This window comes from Grampus griseus (assembly GCF_964374135.1).
Source record: "Grampus griseus genome assembly, chromosome: 15".
NCBI lineage: Eukaryota > Metazoa > Chordata > Mammalia > Artiodactyla > Delphinidae > Grampus > Grampus griseus.
In genome coordinates, this window is record NC_139009.1 from 75,009,686 (window position 1) to 75,033,788 (window position 24,103).

Sequence of the window (24,103 nt, forward strand, 5' to 3'; positions counted from 1 at the left end):
CTTTTGAGGGGACTGCGTTCTACTTTGGTGGGAATAAGACTGAATTGACGCCCTGCATTCAGTCTGTGCTTTTCCTGGAGTTTCTTTTCTGAGGAGAAGGGCCGAGAAAGGGCCCTTCCAGGGCGCGGCGCTGAGTTGCCACATTTGGGAGCGTCGCCTGGAGTTGGGCGCACAGCCTCCCGCCGCCCTGCCGTTGGGCTGGTGGAGGCCGCAGCGCTGTTAGGGTTGCATCAGTTTTCCTGTTTGCACTATTTCTTTTTGTAACCATGGCCCCGTCTTAAGTATTTCCAATTGAGAAACGAAACCTCAGGAAACCGAAACTTAACCAGCCGCTCTCGCTTCTGTAACTACGCTTGCTGACCCCCCTTGTAATCATCCAACCAATCAGACGGCGTGTCTTTGTTTAAAGGTTAACCAATCAGTACTCCCCACCCCTGGAAAGTCCCGAACTTGATTGTACCTATCTGTAAAAGAGCTGAACTAAACTCCATCGGGACCTCTTAGCGCCACCGGCAACGAGTGCGCAGAGGTCCAGGTTCGAACCTGCGATAAATGACCCTTGCCGCTTGGCTTTGACTCTCGACTCTGGTGGTCTTGTGGAGGGGTCTCGCGACCGTGGGCATTTCATTTGGGGGCTCGTCCGGGATGCCCCCGAGCCCACCAGACATCAGGTCAACGGGTCATCGCTGACAACCGATCGGTAAGTAAGCCGGCTCAGGGTACCTTCTGTTTTGGGGACTAGGACAGTCCTGGCGGACGCGCTATAGGACACCTAGTCGGGTGTGGTTGGAGACGTCCACCACGACCCATCTGGGGCTGATAGCCCATCTGAAGCGCGCACGCGATAACCTCCCCTTCCTCCTTTTACAGGCTCCGCCATTGGGACGGCTCTTAATCACTTTCGTTTTCAGAGTAACCTTCTCTAACCAATCTCTTCCAGGACCCAGACATGGGCCAAGCACAGAGTACCCCCCTCTCCCTCCTTCTCGCTAATTTCGGGGATGTAAAGTCCCGAGGACACAACCTCAGTCTGGACATCCGGAGAAAAAAACTAATTACCTTCTGCCGCTCTGAATGGCCAACTTTCGGGGTTGGCTGGCCCACCGAGGGTACCTTTTGTCTTCCTATAATCCTAAAAGTTAAATCTAGAGTTTTCTTGCCAGGATAAGAAGGCCATCCAGACAAGATCCCCTACATCCTGGTATGGCAGGACCTGACAGAAAACCCACCTCCCTGGATGACCCCCTTTTTGTCATCAGGGTCATGTAAGATCCTTGCGGCCCGACCAACTAAACCTCCCAAGCCTCAGGCCCCAACTGCACCCATACTCTCTGATAGCCAAGACCTCCTTCTCCTAGACCCCCCCCCCCATATCAACCTCCTCCTTTGGCCCCACAACCGGTCCCCCTTCCTACTCCTGGCCCTGCTCCTCTCCCCTTGGTAAAACCTCCTGCGGCCCCTCCCGAGGGGCCACCCAGGTCAGAACCGGAGAACCGAGAGGCAGAAGCACTACCGGTCCTCCTGCCCAATGAAAATAACTCCCATGGGCCGGCTGGACGCACCCGTGGACGCACTCAGCGCGACCCAGGGTTCCGCCATCCGGATTCCACCATAGCCCTACCCCTGCGAGAAATAGGCCCTCCCGATGAGACAGGGAACCCCCGACTCCAGTATTGGCCATTCTCTACCAGTGACTTATATAATTGGAAAACCCAGAATGCCCGCTTCTCTGATAATCCTAAAGACTTGACAGCTCTTCTAGATAGCGTTATGTTCACTCATCAGCCCACCTGGGATGACTGCCAACAGCTCCTCCAGATCCTATTCACTACCGAAGAACGAGAGCGAATCCAGCTGGAGGCGAGAAAACTGGTTCCTGGAGATGATGGTCAACCCACCGCTAACCCTGACCTCATCAATGCAGCCTTTCCCTTAACTCGCCCCCCCGCAGGATGAATGGGACTATAACACCGGAGAAGGTAGGGGACGACTGCTCATTTATCGCCAGACTCTAATGGCGGGTCTCCGGGCTGCCGCGCGCAAGCCCACTAATTTGGCCAAGGTATATTCAATTATACACGGTAAAACAGAAAGTCCCTCCTCTTACTTAGAAAGATTAATGGAAGCCTTTAGGCAGTATACCCCTATGGATCCAGAGGCCCCCGAAAATCAGGCTGCCACTGTAATGTCCTTCGTTAACCAGGCAGCCCCTGATATTAAAAAGAAACTCCAGAAGTTAGAAGATCTGGAGGGCAAACAGATACAGGATCTACTCCGTATCGCCCAGTGCGTCTTTAATAACCGAGACGCCCCAGAGGATAAACAACTTAAAGCCACTGAGAAAATGACTAAGGTCCTGGCCGCCATTGTTCAGAAAGATCAAGAGGGCCCCCCAGCCACTCGGCCTCCCAGGCGACCATTGGACAGAGATCAATGTGCCTATTGCAAGGAAAAGGGCCACTGGGCTCGGGAATGCCCCAAGAAAAGGCAGCCGCGCCCCAACCAGAGGCAATGGCAACCGAAGGCCACCCCAGTCCTATTTACACATGATGCAGAGTAGGGGGGACGGGGTTCGGACCCCCTCCCCGAACCCAGGGTAACCCTACAAGTGGAGGGGAAACCAGTCCAATTCCTGGTGGATACGGGGGCACAGCATTCGGTCTTGGTTAAGCCCCACGGGAAAGTTTCTAACAAATCCTCCTGGGTCCAGGGAGCTACGGGAGTCAAACATTACCCCTGGACCACTCAGAGAACTGTGGACTTGGGCACAGGAAGAGTAACCCATTCCTTTCTGGTCATTCCCGATAGCCCTTGCCCCTTACTGGGGAGAGACTTGCTCACTAAAATGGGAGCACAAATTCATTTTCGGCCAGAGGGGCCAATCGTAACAGACCCTCACGACCAACCCATATCTGTGCTCACCCTGAACTTGGAAGATGAGTACCGACTTCACCAGGAACCACCCTCCCAAAATCAAGATATAGAGTCATGGCTTCAGCAGTTCCCCGAAGCATGGGCAGAAACAGGTGGGATGGGACTAGCCAAACATCACCCAGCCCTATTCATAGAGATCAAACCAGGAGCAGATCCTGCACGTGTCCGACAGTATCCCATGCCCCTAGAGGCCAAGACTGGTATCACTCCTCATATTCGCCGGCTTCTTGACCTGGGGATCCTGCGTCCCTGCCAGTCGGCCTGGAATACACCCCTGCTGCCAGTCCGCAAACCTAACAGTAAAGACTACCGCCCAGTGCAGGACCTGAGAGAAGTTAACAGACGGGTCATAGACATCCATCCTACTGTGCCCAATCCATATACTCTTTTGAGCGCCCTTAGTCCAGGAAAACAATGGTATACTGTGCTGGACCTCAAAGATGCCTTTTTTAGTTTACCCTTGGCGCCCAAAAGTCAAGAACTCTTTGCCTTCGAATGGTCGGATCCCGAGAGAGGCATAAACGGACAACTCACCTGGACCAGACTTCCCCAAGGATTCAAAAACTCGCCTACCTTGTTTGATGAGGCCCTACACGAGGATCTCAGTGAGTACCGGAGACAAAACCCCAATGTAACCCTCCTGCAGTATGTTGATGATCTCTTAATAGCTGCTGAGACCGCTGAAGCCTGCCTGCAGGGAACCAGAAACCTCCTACGGACTCTCGGCACCCTGGGATACCGGGCCTCTGCCAAGAAAGCGCAGATCTGCAGGCCTGAGGTAACTTACCTGGGGTACCTATTGAAAGGGGGGCAACGATGGCTCACAGATGCACGGAAGGAAACCGTCCTCCGCATCCCCAGACCCACCACGCCTCGACAGGTGAGGGAATTTTTGGGGTCAGCGGGGTTCTGCCGTTTATGGATACCCAAATTTGCTGAAATGGCCAAACCGCTATACTTAGCCACCAAAGAGCAGACGCCCTTTAAATGGACAGAGGAGGCTGAGCAATCATTTCAGCAGATCAAAACTGCCTTGCTATCCGCACCCGCCCTGGGTCTCCCTGATGTCTCCAAACCCTTCCACCTCTTTGTGGATGAAAGCAAAGGCATAGCTAAGGCCGTGTTGACCCAGCCCCTCGGTCCTTGGCCCAGGCCTGTCGCTTACCTATCAAAGAAATTGGACCCAGTGGCTGCCGGCTGGCCTCCTTGCCTCCGGATGATCGCCGCCACGGCCCTAATGGTAAAGGATGCTGACAAACTATGGGGCAGGAGTTGCATGTCACCACCCCCCACGCCATCGACGGGGTTCTCAAACAGCCTCCCGACCGATGGATGAGCAATGCTCGACTGGTCCACTACCAGGGTCTACTGTTAAATCCCCTCAGAATCAGCTACACTCCGCCGTGGGCATTAAACCCTGCCTCCCTATTACCTGACCCAGATTTGGACTCCCCACTCCATGACTGTGCAGAGGTACTGGCCCAGATCCATGGGGTTCGGGAAGACCTACGTGACCAGCCCCTACCGGATGCACAAGTCACATGGTTCACTGACGGCAGCAGCTTTGTCCAGCAAGGTCAGAGGTATGCGGGGGCAGCGGTAACATCAGAAACTGAGGTGATATGGGCAGAGACTCTCCCCCCGGGGACCTCAGCCCAAAAAGCTGAATTAATTTCCCTGACCCAAGCTCTCAAGATGAGCAAAGGCCAAAAAGCCACCCTATATACAGACAGCCGGTATGCTTTTGCTACCGCACATATACATGGGGCAATATACCGAGAGCGGGGACTACTCACAGCAGAGGGCAAAGACATCAAGAACAAAGAGGAAATCCTGGCCTTGCTAGCGGCCATATGGGAACCCAAAAAGCTAGCCATTTTACACTGCCCGGGGCATCAAAAACCCACGAATCCAGTCGCCCGAGGCAACAATTTGGCAGACCAGACGGCTCGAAAGGCGGCACACACTCCAATACCATTACTTCCCCTGCAACTGCCGGGTCCAGGGCCCCGGGAACTACCGCCCCAACCCGACTACTCGGAGGATGACATCAGATGGATGAGCAAGCTCCCTCTAACCCAGGTTAGAGACGGATGGTGGCGGGACGCTAAGAACAATATCCTCCTTCCTGAGAAACTAGGAACCCTGGTCCTTGAACGGATCCACCGTAGCACCCACTTGGGCGCCCGACGGCTACAGGATCTTATCAGGCAGACTGGACTTAAAATTAAAAATGTCTCCGAGAAGACTGAACGACTGGTTGCTGACTGTGCAGTCTGCCAACTCCATAATGCCAGCACCCACCCGTCAACCACTGGCATCCGGGAAAGAGGAAACCAGCCCGGAGCCTACTGGGAAGTGGACTTCACGGAGGTAAAGCCTGGCAAATATGGGTATAAATATTTACTGGTGTTTATAGATACCTTTTCAGGTTGGGCTGAGGCATTCCCAAACAAGAAAGAGACTGCACAAATAGTAGCTAAGAAACTACTAGAAGAGATCCTGCCCAGGTATGGCTTTCCAGTTATGATAGGGTCCGACAACGCGCCAGCCTTCGTTTCTAAGGTAAGTCAAGATCTGGCTTCCATACTTGGGGCTAATTGGAAATTACATTGTGCATACCGCCCCCAGAGTTCAGGACAGGTAGAAAGAATGAATAGAACTCTAAAAGAGACCTTGACTAAATTGACCATGGAGACTGGCGCTAACTGGGTAGTCCTACTCCCCTACGCTCTGTTTAGGGTGCGAAATTCCCCCTATAAGCTAGGATTTACTCCCTACGAAATAATGCATGGTAGGCCTCCTCCTATCATCCCTAACCTAAAGACTAACCTTATCCAATTGGACCCAGAAAATAATCTCCTGTCTTCCCTCCAAGCCTTACAGCGGACACACGAGACAATCTGGCCCAAACTAAAAGAGCTATATGCAACAGGACCCCCGCCTACTCCACACCAGCTCCGGCCAGGTGACTGGGTCCTTGTCAAACGCCATCGACAAGAGACCCTAGAACCCAGGTGGAAAGGACCTTACCAGATCATCCTGACAACGCCGACGGCCATCAAGGTGGACAGCATAGCTGCCTGGATCCATTACACCCACGTCAAGCCGGTGGACCCATTTTCTGACCTCATCAAGTCCACTAAAGCTGACGTCACCTGGACGGTTGACCGGAATAAGGACAATCCCTTCAAACTGACCTTGCACCATACCCTCCCCCATGATGACCAAGGTACTGCTGATAGCCCTAATGATAGTCCTAACCCTCAACCCTCGGGCCACGAGGGGAGGACTCGGCCCTTCCCCCGATAAGAATACTTTAATACAACAACTGTATGGTGCACCGTGTGAGTGCAGGGGAGGTACTATCGAGGCTCCTGTTGTTCCCCGAGGGTATACTCATATGCAGGACTGCGGGGGCATAACTGCATACCTTGTTCAGGAATATAAGGGCACCGGGGTCTCTCAAAGCTGGCAATGCTACCATAAGCCTAAGCCACTCCCCCCTCGAGCCACTTGCCCCTGTTCTACCTTCCAGGAATCAATGCATAGCATGTGCTATACCTCTTACCAGCAATGTATAGGGGCCAATAACAAGACTTATTTCACAGCCATACTACAGAATAATAAAAGCCCCACCATTAGTGAGGGTAATAAATACCTTCAGGCTGGATGCACTGGCACCCCCGGGACCCCGGTATGCTGGAATACCAGGGCCCCCACACATATGTCAGACGGTGGGGGGCCCCAGGACGCAGTGCGCCAGATAGAAACCCGAAGACAAATAGAAGAGGTCTATCGGCATCTGTACCCACAGCTCAACTACCACCCCTAATTCTCCCTAAGGTCAATCCCTCTGAATTGGACCCCCAGACCATGACTATACTAGAAGCTACCTTTACAGTTTTGAATGCCACCAACCCCAACTTAGCACAGGATTGCTGGCTCTGCCTTCCTCAAGGACCGCCCTGCCCTATAGCCATCCCCACCTTCGCCAATTTAAACATCAGCGAACGATGTAACCCTACTTTACTCCCCGAGCCGTTCCCCATACAATTTTCAAAATTTTCAACCACCTTTAATACCTCATGCTTTGTTAAGAACGATTCCCTCTCTAACGCCAGTATTGACTTGAGAATCCTTTCATCCACTGGATGTAGTCAGTATATCCCCGTGAACTCCTCCCTCTGTAGTCCTAACACCACTGTTTTTGTCTGTGGAAATAACCTAGCATACACCTATTTACCCCCGAATTGGACAGGGGTCTGCAACCTAGCCACCCTCCTCCCCAATGTAGACCTAATCTCGGGAGACACCCCATTGCCCATTCCCAGCTTTGACCTTTGGGCAGGGAGAACCAAACGAGCCATTACAGTCATACCCCTCCTGGTAGGATTAGGAATTACAGGAGCTGTGGCCACAGGAAGTACGGGTCTTGGGGGTCTCCCTTCACTCCTATAGTCAGCTGTCTAGGCAATTAATAGAAGATGTAGAAGCCCTCTCTGGTACCATTCAGGACTTACAGGACCAATTAGATTCATTGCCGAGGTAGTCCTACAGAATAGGAGGGGCTTAGACTTGCTGACAGCTGAACAGGGTGGGATATGCCTCGCCCTAAAAGAAAAATGTTGTTTCTATGCAAATAAATCCGGCATTGTAAGAACCAAGATCCACCAGCTCCAGGAAGACCTAGCTCGCTGCGGCAGGAATTAGCGGATAATCCCCTTTGGTCAGGATTTCATGGGATGCTTCCCTTCCTCCTCCCCATCCTGGGCCCTCTACTATGCCTCCTTCTCCTCTTCACTATGGGCCCCTGTATACTCAGTAGAGTCATAGATTTTGTCCGAGAAAAAATAAATGCAGTTCAGCTAATGGTATTAAGAACACAATATCAGCCCTACGAGGCCTTAGAAATTGAAGAAACTGAGCCTTAAGGACCCAAGATTGGCTCCTCTGGTTCATGAGAAAGGGGGGAATGAGGGGACTGCGTTCTACTTTAGTGGGAATAAGACTGAATTGACGCCCTGCATTCAGTCTGTGCTTTTCCTGGAGTTTCTTTTCTGAGGAGAAGGGCCGAGAAAGGGCCCTTCCAGGGCGCGGCGCTGGGTTGCCACATTTGGGAGCGCCGCCTGGAGTTGGGCGCACAGCCTCCCGCCGCCCTGCCGTTGGGCTGGTGGAGGCCGCAGCGCTGTTAGGGTTGCATCAGTTTTCCTGTTTGCACTATTTCTTTTTGTAACCATGGCCCCGTCTTAAGTATTTCCAATTGAGAAACGAAACCTCAGGAAACCGAAACTTAACCAGCCGCTCTCGCTTCTGTAACTACGCTTGCTGACCCCCCCTTGTAATCATCCAACCAATCAGACGGCGACTAGTGTCTTTGTTTAAAGGTTAACCAATCAGTACTCCCCACCCCTGGAAAGTCCCGAACTTGATTGTACCTGTCTATAAAAGAGCTGAACTAAACTCCATCGGGACCTCTTAGCGCCACCGGCAACGAGTGCGCAGAGGTCCAGGTTCGAACCTGCAATAAATGACCCTTGCCGTTTGGCTTTGACTCTCGACTCTGGTGGTCTTGTGGAGGGGTCTCGCGACCGTGGGCATTTCACTTTCAAGTCTTAACTAGGTACTCTATTGTAGTATGGTGTTCTCCCTAGAGGTACACAATGCTACTAAATCCCATTTGTGAAGTAGAGAAATAGGTTTGAAAATTATCTAAAATGAAATAATGACTTATGTTTATATAGGTTCAGTGCTTTTCAGGGTACTTTTGTAATTACATTACACTATATTTCATATCGCCATCACTTAATAGCCTCCAGAGCAGTCTCCCATCTTTTTTAGTAATTTTAATTATTGAACTGCTGTCCCCCTGCCCCCCATCTCATCCCTGCCCACTGCTGTCATGCTGGGTGATGACTTTTCAAAAACCTTGGCCATAAACCTTTCAAGGCCAGTGAACATTTTCCGTCTCTTCCAGCCATGTATTCCTTGAGCCTGAACATCATTAGCAACTTCTCCAGCTTCAAGATTTCAAACTCCAAAATTAATTTCTGTAGTCTCCTGACCTCTCGTTTAACCAAGTCGTTAATCCTCATCTTCCACGTGCGGTTTAAGATTTTTTTTTTCTTTTGTTTTAAAATGGACTCTCCTAAAGTAACTCAGAAGTTTAAATCACTCCCTTGTTCAAAAACATGCCACATGGCAGTGACTCCCACTGCCAATTCAAAGACCCTTAAGAAATGTCTCAGAGTACTTTTCCAGCCTGTGTGCATGTTCTATGGCTCAAAGTGGCCACCATAGATGGGAGCTCAAGATAGCAACAATAGCGGTTCAAGCTCATCACCCACTTGTCTACCCAAAAACTCGGAGAAACTGAAATATAACCAACTCAGTGGTTCTCAAAGTGTGGTATGGGAGGCCCTGGTCCGCGCGGAAGGCCCTGGTCCCTGGCGAGCCTGAGACCCTTTCAGAGGGTCCATAAAATCAAAACAATATGGGACTTCCCTGGTGGTCCAGTGGTTAAGAATCCTCCTTCCAATGCAAGGGACGTGAATTTGATCCCTGGTTGGGGCACTAAGATCCCACATGACACGGGGCAACTGAACCCATGTGCACTCTAGAGCCCGCACGCCACAACTAGAGAGCCCACGGGCCGCAGCTAAAAGATCCTGCTTGCCACAAAGAACATACCGCGTGCTGCAACTAAGACCCGACACAGCCAAATAAATAAATAAATATATTTTAAAAAATCAAAACAGGGCTTCCATGGTGGCGCAGTGGTTGAGAGTCCGCCTGCCGATGCAGGGGACATGGGTTCGTGCCCCGGTCCGGGAAGATCCCACATGCCGCGGAGCGGCTGGGCCCGTGAGCCATGGCCGCTGAGCCCGCGCATCCGGAGCCTGTGCTCCGCAACGGGAGAGGCCACAACAGTGAGAGGCCCGCGTACCATAAAAAAAAAAAATCAAAACAACCTTTGTAATATTAAGATATTATTTGCTGTTTTTACTCATACATAATTGTAGCGTTTTCCCAGAGACTACATGACAAGTGATACCACAACAAATTGAATGCATAAGCAAATTTCAGAATCCAGCTTTCTATTAAGCCAGACCTTACAGAGATTTGCAAAAAGGTTAAACAATGCCACTCTTCTCGCTAATTTTTTTAAAAATTTTGAAATAGTTATTTTTCATAAAAATATCTGTGTCAATATGTAATAGGTCTTTTGGGTTTTTTTGCTGCACCACACCAGCATGCGGGATCTTAGTTCCCCTATCAGGGATCAAACCTGTGCCCCTGCAGTGGAAGCACAGATTCTTAACCACTGGACTGCCAGAGAAGTCCTTATAATTGTTGTTTTAAAATGAATTAATAAGTGCAATGGCAGAATACTTATTGCCCAGTAGGTCCACATTCTCCTAATCCCTGGAACCTGTGAATATGTTACTTTACATGACAAAAAAGAACTTTGCAGGTGTGATTAAGAATCTTGAGATGGGGAGACTATTCTGAATTATCTGTGTGGACCCAACGTAATCACAAGGGTCCTTAGGAGTGACGGGGGAAGCAGGAGGGTCAGAATCAGAAAAGGAGGTGTGACAATGGAAGCAGAAGTCAGAGTGATGTGATTCTTGGCTTTGAAGATGGAAGGAGGCAAGAAGCCTCTAAAAGCTGGAAAACACAATGAAACAAACTCTCCTCTAGAGCCTCCAGAAGGAACACAGCCCTGGATACCTTGATTTTAGCCTTGTGAAACTCATTTTGGACTTCTGACCTACAGAACTGTACGATAATGAACTTGTGTTGTTTTAAGCCACCTAATTTGAGTTAATTTGTTATAGCAGCAATAGGAAACTAGTACAATACGTATTTAATTTTTTTCTCAATTTTACTTTCCAATATAATACATTCTTACAGATATAATCCATATAATTACAAGCTCTTTGGGATCCACAATTTTTAAGCATGTAAAGAGGTCCCAAGACCAAAAAGTTTGAAAACCACTGCTCTAAATATATCCTGTGTCTCTCTGTCTTGGCTTCCTCTCTTCTCACCTTGATGAGATGCTCTTGATGCTCTTACTGCCAACAGTGACCTTGCCCTCGTTAAAAAATCCTCCCCATTCTTTAAGATCTGTGTTATACTCTATCTCCTTGTCCCCTGATCACCCCAACCAGAAGCCTTCCCTCCTTATCTTTGAACTGCCCCATCAGTCATTTATCTGCCTATTATGGTCTGTAGTTGTCTCCTTATTAAATGTGAACTCCTTGAGACTCAGTGTTTGACCCTTACCCATTTCAACCAGTAAATAGTGCCATATACTGTATATGCGTCAAGTATCTTAAGACTACAAGGATGGGAGAGAGGTTTGCTGTTTATTTTCTGTTTAAATGAACATTGTTTAAAAATGTATGATCACTAATTTTCAGGAATAAGATAAGGTATGTAGATTGTTCAGGAAGAGTTGAGGTGCTGTTCTACCAAATAGCAGTCTTATTGATTAGAGAGAGAGAAAACAAATGTGTGTGTGTATCTGATGTCCTCGGGATACTTACATTTATTTGATTAGAGTTGGCATTCAATTTTTTAAAAAAATTCTAATAATGTTGCTATTTCCTGTCAATTTAGCCCAACATATCCCAGCTTTGGAAGGATACATTTTATTCTTTCAAACTAATTTAATGAAATGAGCAAAAAGAAATTGTTTCAAATATGCTGGTACTTAAATACATCTTTCAATCAAATGCTCAGGAAGAATTTATTGAGAGCCTACTATATGCCAGGCACTATTCTATAGGCACTTGTTTTACAGCGGTGAAGGACAGCCTGGCATAAAGAAGATATTCAATAAAGGTAGACTTCAACGTTCCTGTATTCATGTTTTTAACTCCCTTCCCCCGACTCCGCCCCGGTTACTTTTCCTTAGTGCCCTCTTGCTCTGAAGTTTTTAGATCCAATTCGGCTGCCGTAAGGCAAGGCGGCAAGATGGCGGCCTCCGCTTTTGCGTGTACTGTGAGAGCAGCCTCAGGTCAGTGGGCGGCGAGGAGCTCGATTCACGCCTTCACGGAAGGGGGGACTGGCGCGGGATGGAGTGGGCGTTTAGCGTGGAGGTTAACAGGAAAAAAAAAAAGAAAGAAAGGAGAGGGATCGTTATATGAGGCCAGAGGTTTGTTCCGAATTTTCTCCGGGGCGGCCTGTGTTCGGCCGCCAGCACCGGAGATCTCCGAGATTCTTGGACCCTCGCGAACCGGGGTGTCCCGCAGTTTTGGCTTCCTTACCGGTTCCTAGCCATTCCGCCTTCCCTAGAAAACAAACCAGAAGGGCGCGGGTGGGGGGCGAGAAAGACAGAAAAGTCCCACCGAGGCGAGGATCCGCCACTCACGAGCTTTGACCTTGAAAAGTTATTTAATATCTCTGAACTTCAGATTCTACGGCTCTAAAATAGGGATAACACTATCCACCTGAGGACTAAATGAGCTCGAGCACGTAAAGCGCCGCGTGTAGTACCCGGCGTATGGTAAGCGTGGCTGGATGAAATGCACACAACGTGCAGGGAGTGCGGCTGCTTGCTTCACTCAGTGGCGGCCCTAGGGCAGCCTTAAGGACTTCTTGACAGAGAGAGAGGACGGAAGTGAAGGGTTGCCTTCACTGTAGGGACTCTTGCAAAAGTTAAAGATCGTTCAAATAAGATACGGTGATCGGTAAATTACGTTCACACAAAATAGGATAAAATTCTGTGGAACAAGACTAGAAAGAAAAAAGTGTAAAGTTTCCAACTGTTACAGAAGAGTTGGTTTATGTGGGGTATTTTTCAGTTGTGAAATATATAAAGAAAAATGTATATAGCATACATGACTACCTTAACAAATAACTCTGGCAAACATGGGGTATAACTAACACCGAGGCCAGGACAGAACAGAACCAGGAGCCTTCACCTCTGTGTGCCTCTTCAACCAAAATTGCCCGTTTCCACCAAACATAAACACTGCCCTCACTTTTATTATTACCTTGTCTTTTTTTCTGTAATAGTTTTAAGAGCTATATGTGCATCTCTAAGCAATATATTGTTTAGTTTTGCCTGTTTTTTTACATTCCATGAACGGAATCACATAGTATGTACTCTTGTGTCTTCTTTTTCTTTGTGAAATTCATTCATTTTACAAGTAGCTGTCATGCTTTCTCATTGCTATAGAATGGTCTCTTATGGGACTACCCTACAATTCTGCATTTTACTATTGATGGGCATTTGGGTGTTCCCACTTTGGGGCGGTTAGGTACAAAGCTGATTGGCCTTGTGTCATGGTGCATGAGTGCCAGAGTTTCTCTATGGGGTGTGTGTGTGTTTATACATATAAAACTAGCTGTGGAATTGCTGAATCAGAGGATATGTTTATATTCTGTATTGCCTGATGCTGCCAAAGTGATGTGTTTATTTAAAGTCACCCAGCACGGGCTTCCCTGGTGGCGCAGTGGTTGAGAGTCCGCCTGCCGATGCAGGGGACACGGGTTTGTGCCCCGGTCCGGGAGGATCCCACATGCCACGGAGCGGCTGGGCCCGTGAGCCATGGCCGCTGAGCCTGCGCGTCCGGAGCCTGTGCTCCTCAACGGGAGAGGCCACGGCAGTGAGAGGCCCGCGTACCGCAAAAAAAAAAAAAAAAAAAAGTCACCCATCACTGTCTGCGCCATATCCTCATCAGCAGTTGGTATTGTTAGACCTGTACATTTTTTCTATCTGGTGAGTATTTAGTGGTGTCTCGTTGTGGTTTGAGTAGCATTTCCCTGATAAGTAATGAGCCTGAATACCTTTCTACATGTGTGTTAACCATTTGAATTTCTTTTGTGAAATACTCAAATATTTTGCCCATTTTTCTATTGAGTTGTCTTACTGATTTATAGTAGTTCTTTATGTATGTTGGATGTGTGTCTTTTCTCATTTAAATGTGTTTCCAATATATTCTCCCACTCTGGCTTGCCTTTTTAGTTTGTTTAACGTATCTTTTGATGAAAAGTTCTTATTTTCATCAATTTGGATTTATTGTCCTTGTTTTTTAACAATTGATGATGTAGGCGGGTATTAACTCACGATGGTATTTAGATTCCATTGAAAACATTTAAAAGAGTGGTGCGACAGCTTATTTTTAAATGTCAGTTTTAGAAATATACTGGAAATTATATCCTTTTTAAACTATTTAAAATTTTAGATACTGAAATTTTGTGAAAGGGTACATAATTTTTCAAAATTCATTTAGAGAATATGGGATCAAAAAAAAACCTTGAAGACCACTAGTTTAGACACTGTCACACTCACCTCCCCCTACCCCCACGTTCCTTTGATTCCTGCCACAGGGGGGCTATTTGTAATTCCCCAAACAGAGCTCCCCAAGCGTACTACGTACCACGTATTCCATTTTTGGCCTCCTGTTTCCACTACCTCCTCTCTTACTCCTTCGAAACTGGTTTTGTGTCACCTCCTTCATGAAAACATCAGTGTTCTCCATACAAGAGGGTGTTTAAGAGAAAGCCTGTCTGTACTAAAATTCCCAAAGAGGGCAGAAGACTGAAGGAGCAGTTAAACACTGCCCTTGATTTGTGAGCTGCCCTTGGTTAACACAGTCTAAGCTGGACTTTGGTTTTTACAAGCTAAATCACAGTGTTGGTCCAGGAGACGGTATGGTGGCTAAAGCCCCCCAAGTCATTTTCCCAGAAACTGCTCTCAAGCCACAGTCACCCTTCCTGTTGTTCCAGGAACCATTTTTTTCTAACCTCAGTTGGTTTATCCCTGGTTTCATTTTGTTAATTTTGGTCTGTTTTTCCTTTTACTGAGATCACTTTGAGTCTAGACAGTCTATCTTTTCACAAATATGTTGATAAGCCATGGTTCCCAGCTTGTTTTTTATGCAGATTTGCTAAACATGCCTTGTACAGCTTCAGGACCTTCATATAAATTGGGGAAAAATAAGAGTCAATTAGGAAGCCAGGAAGACACTTCCACCAGGAGAACAGCAATCAACTAATTTGAGTACAGTTTCCAATCAGCTTGGAATTTACCTAATTTATTGTCCTGCCCACATTTCTATATTTATTTAGAATATAAGAAACCTTTTCACATGCCTTCCTAAAGTCAGGATACACTGTCTAGATATTCTCATGATTTCTCAGGCTGGTGACTACATCAAAAAGTGAAATGAAGTTCTTTTCAAGTAACAGTTCACTCCCGGTTGACGAGAAAAAAAAATTTTTTTCTGTGCATTTCTATTTATCCATTCTAACATTTTTTTTTCCTACAGATAAGCCTGTAGTTTGCCCAGTTATTTCTGGACTCCCATCTGCTCACCTCCTTCAGGGGCAGTTTCCAAGAACTTCTGAGAGTTTTGTTGTGTTTTTTAATTGAGATATATCAAGCTCCGGTGGTCTGTGAAAATTGGGACATTTTGTTGTCTGCAATCCTCCTATTCACTTAATCTTTCAAAGTTTACCTCCTGGCTTGTAATCATGTCTGCAAATAGTTTCAGTTCTTTGAGATATAAATTATTTATACTTGGAGATTTGAAGGGATTGAACCTGGGCCACGTCAGTGGAAGCCCAGAATCCTACCCACTAGGTCACCAGGTGACTGGAAATTGTTGTCTCTGATGGAGAAGAGAAAGGCAAAATAAGGGTTTAAGTATTCCATCTTCCTTCTGCCACCTATTAACATTATACCATCTTTGTTAAGCATTGCTCAGCTCTTTTCTGTTGTCTGCTTTTAGCATTTATTAAATGTTTTCTCTATGCCAGGCATTCTTCCCAGTACTTTACATATTTTATCTTATTTAATTCTCATTACCTGCCCATGGTTGACCTCATTTATTTTTTTCAATAAATTTATTTATTTAGTTATTTTTGGCTGCGTTGGGTCTTCATTGCTGCACGCAGGCTTTCTTTAGTTGCGGCAAGCGGAAGCTACTCTTTATTGTGGTGCGCGGGCTCTAGGCGTGCAGGCTTCCGTAGTTGTGGTGCATGGGCTCAGTAGTTGTGGCTTGCGGGCTCTAGAGCACAGGCTCAGTAGCTGTGGTGCACAGGCTTAGTTGCTCCGCGGAATGTGGGATCTTCCCGGACAAGGGCTCGAACTTATGTTCCCTGCCTTGGCAGGCGGATTCTTAACCACTGTGCCACCAGGAAAGCCCATAATTAACCTCATTTAAATTTGAGGAAAGTGAGGCACAGAAAGGTTAACTAACTGGCCCATTGTCACACAGCTAGTAAGTAGTAGAGCAAGAATATGAACCCAGTCTGCCTCAAACACTGGCATTTCACTTCTCCACACTGCCCCTCATTTGTCATGTGAAATCAGTGCAGTGGACAGTAAGAAAGTGGTTCCAAGCCCTCACTTAGTATCAGACTCACCTGTGGAGCTTTTTTTAAATAAATAAATTTAGTATTTATTTATTTATTTATGGCTGCGTTGATGTGTGTGGGCTTTCTCTAGTTGCGGTGAGTGGGGGCTACTCTTCGTTGCTGTGCGCGGGCTTCTGATTGTGGTGGTTTCTCTTGTTGCGGAGCACAGGCTCTAGGTGCGCAGGCTTCAGTAGTTGTGGCTCGCAGGCTTAGCTGCTCCGCAACATGTGGGATCTACCTGGACCAGGGCTCGAACCCGTGTCGCCTGCATTGGCAGGCGAATTCTCAACCGCTGCGCCACCAGGGAAGTCCTGTGGAGCTTTTTTTTAACCAACTATTGAGGTATAATTTACATACCATGAAATTACCTGTTTTGTACATACAGTTTTTTTTTTAATTTATTTTGTTTTTGGCTGCGTTGGGTCTTCGTTGCTGTGCGCGGGCTTTCTTAGTTGCAGGGAGCAGGGGCTACTCTTCTTTGCAGTGCCCGGGCTTCTCATTGCAGTGGCTTCTCTTGTTGCGGAGCACGGGCTCTAGGCATGTGGGCTCAGTAGTTGTGGCGCACAGGCTTAGTTGCTCCGTGGCATGTGGGATCTTCCCAGACCAGGGCTCGAACCCGTGTCCCCTGCATTGGCAGGCGGATTCCCAAGTACTGCGCCACCAGGGAGGCCCTGTGTGTACAGTTTGATGCAGTGAGTTGTGCAGCTATCACCACAATCCTCTTTTCAGACATTTCCATCATCCTGTGGAGTTTTATCAACGTGCATTCTTTTTTTATTATTATTTTTAAAATTTTTATTGGAGTATAGTTGATTTACAATGTTGTGTTATTTTCTGCTGTACAGCAGAGTGAATCAGTTATACATATACATATGTACACTCTGTTTTAGATGCTTTTCCCATATAGGTTTTTACAGAATATTGAGTAGAGCTCCCTGTGCGATGCAGTAGGCTCTTGTTGATTATTTATATATAGTAGTGTGTATATGTCAATCCCAATCTCCCAGTTTATCCCTCCCCCGCTTCCCCCCAATAACCATAGATTGTTTTCTATATCTGTGACTCTGTTTCTGTTAACATGCACATTCTTTTTTTTTTTTTGCTGTACGCGGGCCTCTTACTGCTGTGGCCTCTCCCGTGGTGGAGCACAGGCTCCGGACGTGCAGGCTCAGCGGCCATGGCTCACAGGCCCAGCCACTCCGCAGCATGTGGGATCTTCCCGGACCGGGGCATGAACCCGTGTCCCCTGCATCGGCAGGCGGACTCTCAACCACTGCACCACCAGGGAAGCCCAACATGCACATTCTTGAGTCCCACACTAGCCTCACTCAGAATTTACAAGTGGAGTCAGAGCTCTGTGCGTGATTCTGCTTTGCAGCCGTGGACTCTGAATCTGGTGATAGTGTGAAGGATTGATAAAGAGGACTGCGTTCAGTCCACACATCTAGGCCTTCCATGATCTGCCTTCTGAGCTGCCCACCTTGTTACCCACTACTCCCCAGGCATCTCCGATAGTCAGGCAAACAGTGCTCAGCCTCTGTGGCAGGTCCAGTCCCTGCTCCCGACATGGATTTGTTTCGGCTTCCTTGCCTTTGCATACGTTGTTCATGCTACCTGGACTCTGTGCCTCCTCTCATGGCCTGTTCATTTTCTAGTGGGAAGCTCAAGTACCTTTTCTGTTTTCTTTATGAATCCTTCTCCTGCCACCTGCTGTCTCTCTGCGGAGCCGAGGAGCTGTTGTGTTTCTGCCTTGCCGTTCCCTACGCGCAGGAGTATTCACAGTGTAAGGTCTGGTGGTGGGAATTAACATTGCATGTCTTCTGTCCCCAACTGTTGAATGTAGAGCTAGGACACATCAGACTGGACTGTGATGATGGTTGCACAACTCTCTAAATTTACTAAAAAGCATTGAATTGTACATAAATGGGTAATTTTGTGATGTGTAAGCTATACCTCAATAAGGATAAAAAGCTCCACACATGAGTCTGATGCACAGGACCCATTAATTATGTATAATACTTGGTCACTTAGGTACATTACTTCGTTTTAAATATCTGGATGCATAATTTTGTTTTTGTTTTGGCCACGCCCGCAGCTTGCAGGATCTTAATTTCCCGTCCAGGGATCAAACCCAGGCCCCGGCTGGGAAAGCGCCAAGTTCTAACCACTGGACTGCCAGGGAATTCCCTGCACGTGTATTTTGGAGTGTCATATTAAGTATATATGCTTCTCTCTCTCTCCAGGAATCTTACGGCCCCTGAGTATTTTGGCATCTTCAGCCTATCGAAACTGCTCCAAGAATGCCTGTCTTAGTTCTGCACTGTCTTCCCGACATTTCAGTCATATTCAGACACTGGTTGTGTCCTCTGCTCCCAGACTGATCACATCTGTCAGAAACCTGACATGTGGGCAGACCGCCACAGTCCTCAATAGGTTGAGTATATTTCAGTAAACATGATGCTTGGACAAAAATTCTAAAATCTTCATGCCTACAACATCTTAGAAGTAGATGATATGCGTTGCCGGTTTATTATATAGACTGTGCCTGAAGGATGGGAGAATATACATGCCAGCATCAGGGATGACTACACAGGGCCCACTTCTGATGTTCTAAGATGTGGTTTCCTGGGTGGAAGCTGTCAGCCGAAGTGGGAGGGTGAACAAGATGCTCAGCTTACAAGGCTCGGCTGCGTGTGGCGCTTATTCAGTCAGCAGATACTTAGTTAAGCGCTCCTGGGTGCCCAGCACCATACTGGGCAAAAACGATACGAAGCTAAAGATAAGTTAAAGTCCTCAAGGAGTTTATAATCTAGTGGCAGATGGATAAGGAATCAGGTGATTAAAATACAGCAGAATAAATTCTCTCCTAGGGATTGAGGGGGTAGATTATGGAGGACTTGCAAATTGATGAGAGTTGCCATTCTTACGTGTAGTGTCACGGATCATCTGGAGTAACAATGGTTATTGAAAGTGAGCTCTATTCCAGTGGAGCTGCTGCTTTCATTTCTAAGTACAGAAGTGGATTTTATCCTTTAATGTCTTATTGCTGAGTTAAAAAATTTTCAATATATTTTAGAGTGGTCCCCTTGCTCCCAAACGTCCTGAAGCCACCAGTCAGAACTGTAACATACTACAGTTCAAGAAAAGGCAAGAGAAAGACTGTGAAAGCTGCCATCTATAGGTTTCTTCGACTTCATTCTGGCCTGTGGCTAAGGAGAAAGGTGAGTCTTCACACGGTTACTTGCTTAGAAAAGGAGCGTGAGGTTAGATTAAACTGAAGCAGAAGTCAGCCTGTTCCTTGACACATCTTCCCCCCATCCTACCAGCAGCTTTTACAGTGCTGTGCTTAAGTCCCGGCTTGGCAGGCATCTCTCATGTCAGTGAATACATGTAAAGAAAACATTTTTAACTATTCATATAACAAAATACTATTCACAATGGCGAAAGTCTTCCCTGCAGCACAGGTTCATCCCAGGTCTCTTACATGTCTGTCTTGTCTGATGATTACCGGAATCCCTTTGAAGCCCCCGATATGTAAATAACCTGTGGGGAGGCTCTGTTTAAGCCCAGAGCGTTAAAACAGCGGAGCGGACTTCAGCAAGGACTTAGTCCCGTGGTGTAGATTTGGGACCGAATAGCTTCCAGCCTACCTTGGATTGGGTTCTCCAGGTGGCTTACTCTTTATGGCGGAACATTAACCCCTCATATACTTGTTTTAAATTTGACTTTGTAAGTTTTTCTCTGGTGGTGTGTATGATTGGTGATCATATCAGACAGAACTCCAATATTTATTCTGGCCAGGGACCATGGCCTCTAGAGGGGGACTCTGACAGAGTATTCCTACTCTGTCTTCTCCCACAGCAGCAGGTCTTTTCCATTCATGTCCTTATTATTCATGGAAACAGAGTAGGTGATAATTAGAAAGCAGCTGAAGACCAGAGTTTTGCAAAACACCTTTGAGTTTTGATAATTTCAAATCCTAATTCCCTTTTACTACTTGGGAGTTAACAAACAAATAATTCTTTAAAGATTAAAATTTGTTTCCCTGTGAAAATAAGATAATTGGTAGCATTTTCTCACTATTTGAAAGGTACTCTGTTATAAACAGTCCTAAATTTGTAGACAAATAAGTTAATTGGAACTCTCAGCTCACTTCTCCATTGGAACAGTACTGTGGTCGTTAGTTTCCTACACTAGGCAGTAGAAGCTCATGTAATCCATAAGTAGCTGAACTAAGTAATTCAGCACACGGTTATGAATTTTGGACCATTGGAAACATTTCCTCCCCTTTGTTATACTAACTATTTCCAGGTCCTCATCTGGCCCTAGATAAAATAAAATGGGTGGTTTTCCCTGCCTTCCTTTCCACATCCCTTTTACTGGGCCCTGAAACCCTCACACTGTTATAAATGACCTGATCGAAGTCTCCAGTCATAATACCTAGTCCCTGCTCAAGGCCCCCAAAAGTATTCCATATGCAGAATGGCCTGCTGTATCAAAATCTAATTTTAAGAAGAAAACAAAAATCTGGGTGGGTTAATTTACACTAATGTATAAAAACAGAAAGTATTTTCTGCAGCACAGTTTCATCCAGGTGTCCCTAATTTTTATTGCTTATTCCCTCCTTCCATTTCTGAACTTGTAGATTGTCCAAAAAGTCTCAAGCATTTTCACAGTGGTTACATTCCACAGAATAATCTTCAAAGGAGATATTCTGCTGTTGATGGGCAGGACAGCAAACTAGCTGTTTGTATGTCAGAGATCCACAGGGACCCAGATTGGCTTGCAAACTAGAAAATTGTTAAACAAATATGGGGATTTTTCTTTGACTCTTTCAACTTAGAATTGTAAGTAATGAGAAGTAACCATCTAATCTCTGGCATTTTACTGGCCAGAACTCTGAAATGACCCTTCCTTATTTCTAAGCATCACTGTACTATAGAAGTTGCTGGTCACAGTGATGACACTAAGTCATGTCAGAAACCCCAAGGCACCTTCTCAGCAAAGAGCTGTGGTTTTGTTCAGTTAGTGTGCTGCCCTAAAGAGCCCTTGGTTTGAAAGGACCCAAATGCTCTTACCAATAGCTGCGTTTCTAGTCTCACCTCTCCTATAAATTACTGTAGCCAAGCATTAACCTGGGTGGCAACTAAGGTCTCTTCTAGTTTAAACAGGCTATGATTGGGAATTCCCTGGTGGTCCAGTGGTTAGGACTCCACGCTTTCACTGCTGAGGACCTGGGTTCAATCCCTCGTTGGGGAACTAAGATCCCACAAGCTGTGCAGAACGGCCAAAAGAAAAAAAATGAAACAGGCTATGATTATAGTTTTATATTCGATCTAATTATCTATTTCTTCAAAAATTAATTCTTCAAAATTAATAATGCATGGATTATTCCTTCACCACTCCCAATAATAGTTTTCCTGCGGTCATTATTCCTTAAAAAAGTACTTACTGTAGAAACTGGTCCCCCCAGTGTGTGAAAAGAATAAATGACACAGTATACTTGAGAACTCTGCTTCTCAGCCTTTGTCATACTTAGGCCCCCTTAACTGAACATAAGTGTCACCAACTAGCCAGTACTCCCTTCATCATCCTCCACTTTAGGAAGATAGCAGTGTAGTGGTTAAGAGCTCTTATTAATTCTCTGACCTCAGTGTGCTGCTTAACTGCTCTAATTGTTTCTCTTTTATCTGTAAAATGAGAATAATAGTATGCTATTGTTGAAGAGATAATGAGGTAATGCATATAAATTTAGCTGTTACAGTTATATATCATTACCCTGTACTTCACCCGCACAACGATTTATTTAGCTTTACTTGCTGTGGCTTTAAATAATCTTTTTAAAACTCTTAAATTATTAACATTCCTTTTTCAAACTACACACGATTTCTCTGTCTACCCCCACACTGAGAATCACATTTTTCTGAAAAACATACCAGCCCCTATGAAAGTTTAGTCTTTGTTTCCAGCGAGCCTATGAACCATGAGTGGTTAACATAGCTGTTGTTTCCTATATAATATAATGTTTTAAATTGTCTTTGTAATATTATCTAACAGGCTGGTTATAAGAAAAAATTATGGAAGAAGACGGTTGCAAGAAAAAGACGCTTGAGGGAATTTGTCTTCTGCAATAAAACCCAAAGTAAGCTCTTAGATAAAATGACAACATCTTTCTGGAAGAGGCGAAACTGGTATGCTGATGACCTTTATCAGAAGTATCATGACCGAACAAACTTGAAAGTATAGATCAGAAGTTTTATGATTTCCCAGTTATTGAATGTGTATCTTTGTGTATATGATGTCTTTGCAAAGATGAAATAGTATAAGACATGATGTAAGTTGTACCAACTGATATGGAAACATGTAGTACCAACATTAAACTTACCAATGTTTTAAAACTTAATGGATTAAACATTCCCAGATTTGTTCAGAGAACTAGAAATTTTAAATTCTGATTATTTTTAACAAATGGTAATGGCTTAAACAGTTGTTCCAATTAGGCTTATTTAGTTGCAAGGAATCTCCAGTTAGGACAAACGTAAGAAGACTGTAAAGCTAACAAGTTAGCTCAAGCAGTGTGACATTATTAAGGATATGTGCCTGGGAACGCAGGAACACCTCACACCCCCATCTCCCACCCAGAACTAACCCCCAGGCCTCAGGAAGAGCAGAAATTACATGGTGATGCTGGATCTGAGGCACCTCCAGGGGCCTCAGCAGCAGAAGTGGTGGATCTTTAGGCTTGGGGTCTGCCATGCACGGGGCTCAGTTCTTTTTACATCACTGGCTCCATTCTCTTTCCTCACCAACTTCTCTGATTCACAGCTTTTGTTTACTCTTCGTGTCTGCTTCCCATAATAACGCTAGCATGCACCTTTGAGGTACTTTTCTACATCGTGACCCTCAGCTCCTATCTCCAGTCTCTAACAAACTGCAAAGAGACTCTAACTGGGTCAGTTTGTCCTTTTACACCAGGTCTCATCAGGGGTCACCGACCAGTGTGGGGACTGGCTGTTCTGAGGTCAGGAGCCCACCCTGGCCCATTTGATTGGGCTAGCAGGTCCACGTGGAGCAAAAAATAGTTATGTGAGCAGTTTTCTCTCAGGTGGGCCTGGGGTGGTAACACGTCTGGTCTACTAGGTTCACTGCATTCATAGCAGTTCTCACTTAGTTTATTGGAACAGGATTTTCATTGAGAGAAGAGTAAATGAAATAGCCTTTCAGTGTGCCCATTCGTGAAGCTAAAGAGGCTGTATAAGTGGAGACAAAAACTTTTTAACCAAGAATTAAAAGATACTATATTTTATAAAAGTTCATTTATCCACTTGAGAGTTCATACTTTTAATTGTGAGGGTAAACTTTTTCCAAAATTTTCCAAAGACACATTGTAGAATCTAAAGGGGAAAAGTAATCTCAGTCATGTTTAGGAACGATGCAGAAGTTAAGCATTGCTCACATGAAGAGGGGCAGGTAAGCGGCGCTGAGGAAAATTCAGCTTTTCAGGATGCTTACAGTCTAGGGCAGTGGTTCTCCGCTGTCCCGTCAGAATCTCTGGGAAGCATTTTCAAAGAGCAGAGCATTTTGACGGGTTGAAAAACCATTATTAAATGCAATTATGCCTCAATTACTGCTTCAGATCCTTTAATATAATAGTTGGTGATGATAAGATGCCGTTCCTCTATTAACAGATTAAGAAAAAGATAACCAAATTGGAATTCTGTGGCATGTCAGACTAGGATTATTGGAGGAACTCCTTGAAACCAGTGTGTGTTCACTAAAAGGAAAAAGGGTG

The 24,103-nt window shown here is 46.0% G+C and overlaps 2 protein-coding genes across 3 annotated transcripts; both read left to right on the plus strand.

Moving 5' to 3' along the window:
• The first annotated feature begins 69 nt into the window (after positions 1 to 69).
• Positions 70 to 8,488, plus strand: LOC309833453 (uncharacterized protein). 2 transcript variants are annotated; one of them, XR_014297768.1, is made up of 2 exons: positions 70 to 700; positions 5,813 to 8,488. XR_014297768.1 is itself a non-coding variant. In XM_082671770.1 (2 exons), exons 1-2 carry the CDS (start codon positions 4,195 to 4,197, stop codon positions 5,849 to 5,851), a joined length of 1,152 nt encoding a protein of 383 aa, XP_082527896.1. In that variant the 5' UTR covers positions 3,127 to 4,194; the 3' UTR covers positions 5,852 to 8,488. The 2 variants fall into 2 exon arrangements, 1 of the variants encoding a protein (XP_082527896.1); XM_082671770.1 differs by lacking the exon at positions 70 to 700 and adding an exon at positions 3,127 to 5,307.
• A 3,414-nt stretch (positions 8,489 to 11,902) lies between these two features.
• Positions 11,903 to 22,778, plus strand: MRPL35 (mitochondrial ribosomal protein L35). The gene is made up of 4 exons (XM_082671771.1): positions 11,903 to 11,962; positions 18,555 to 18,744; positions 19,388 to 19,532; positions 22,369 to 22,778. The coding sequence occupies exons 1-4, from the start codon at positions 11,920 to 11,922 to the stop codon at positions 22,555 to 22,557; spliced, it is 567 nt and encodes a 188-aa protein (XP_082527897.1). The 5' UTR covers positions 11,903 to 11,919; the 3' UTR covers positions 22,558 to 22,778.
• Positions 22,779 to 24,103: the final 1,325 nt, after the last annotated feature.

Excerpts from the sequence above, each read along its gene's own strand:
- MRPL35 (XM_082671771.1), top strand. The coding sequence starts at position 11,920 with ATGGCGGCCTCCGCTTTTGCGTGTACTGTGAGAGCAGCCTCAG. Across the intron at positions 11,963-18,554 it reads TACTGTGAGAGCAGCCTCAG|GAATCTTACGGCCCCTGAGT; the intron begins GTCAGTGGGCGG and ends CTCTCTCTCCAG. Across the intron at positions 18,745-19,387 it reads ACCGCCACAGTCCTCAATAG|AGTGGTCCCCTTGCTCCCAA; the intron begins GTTGAGTATATT and ends AATATATTTTAG.
- LOC309833453 (XM_082671770.1), top strand. The coding sequence starts at position 4,195 with ATGGGGCAGGAGTTGCATGTCACCACCCCCCACGCCATCGACGGGGTT. Across the intron at positions 5,308-5,812 it reads GGGAAGTGGACTTCACGGAG|CCTTACAGCGGACACACGAG; the intron begins GTAAAGCCTGGC and ends CTTCCCTCCAAG.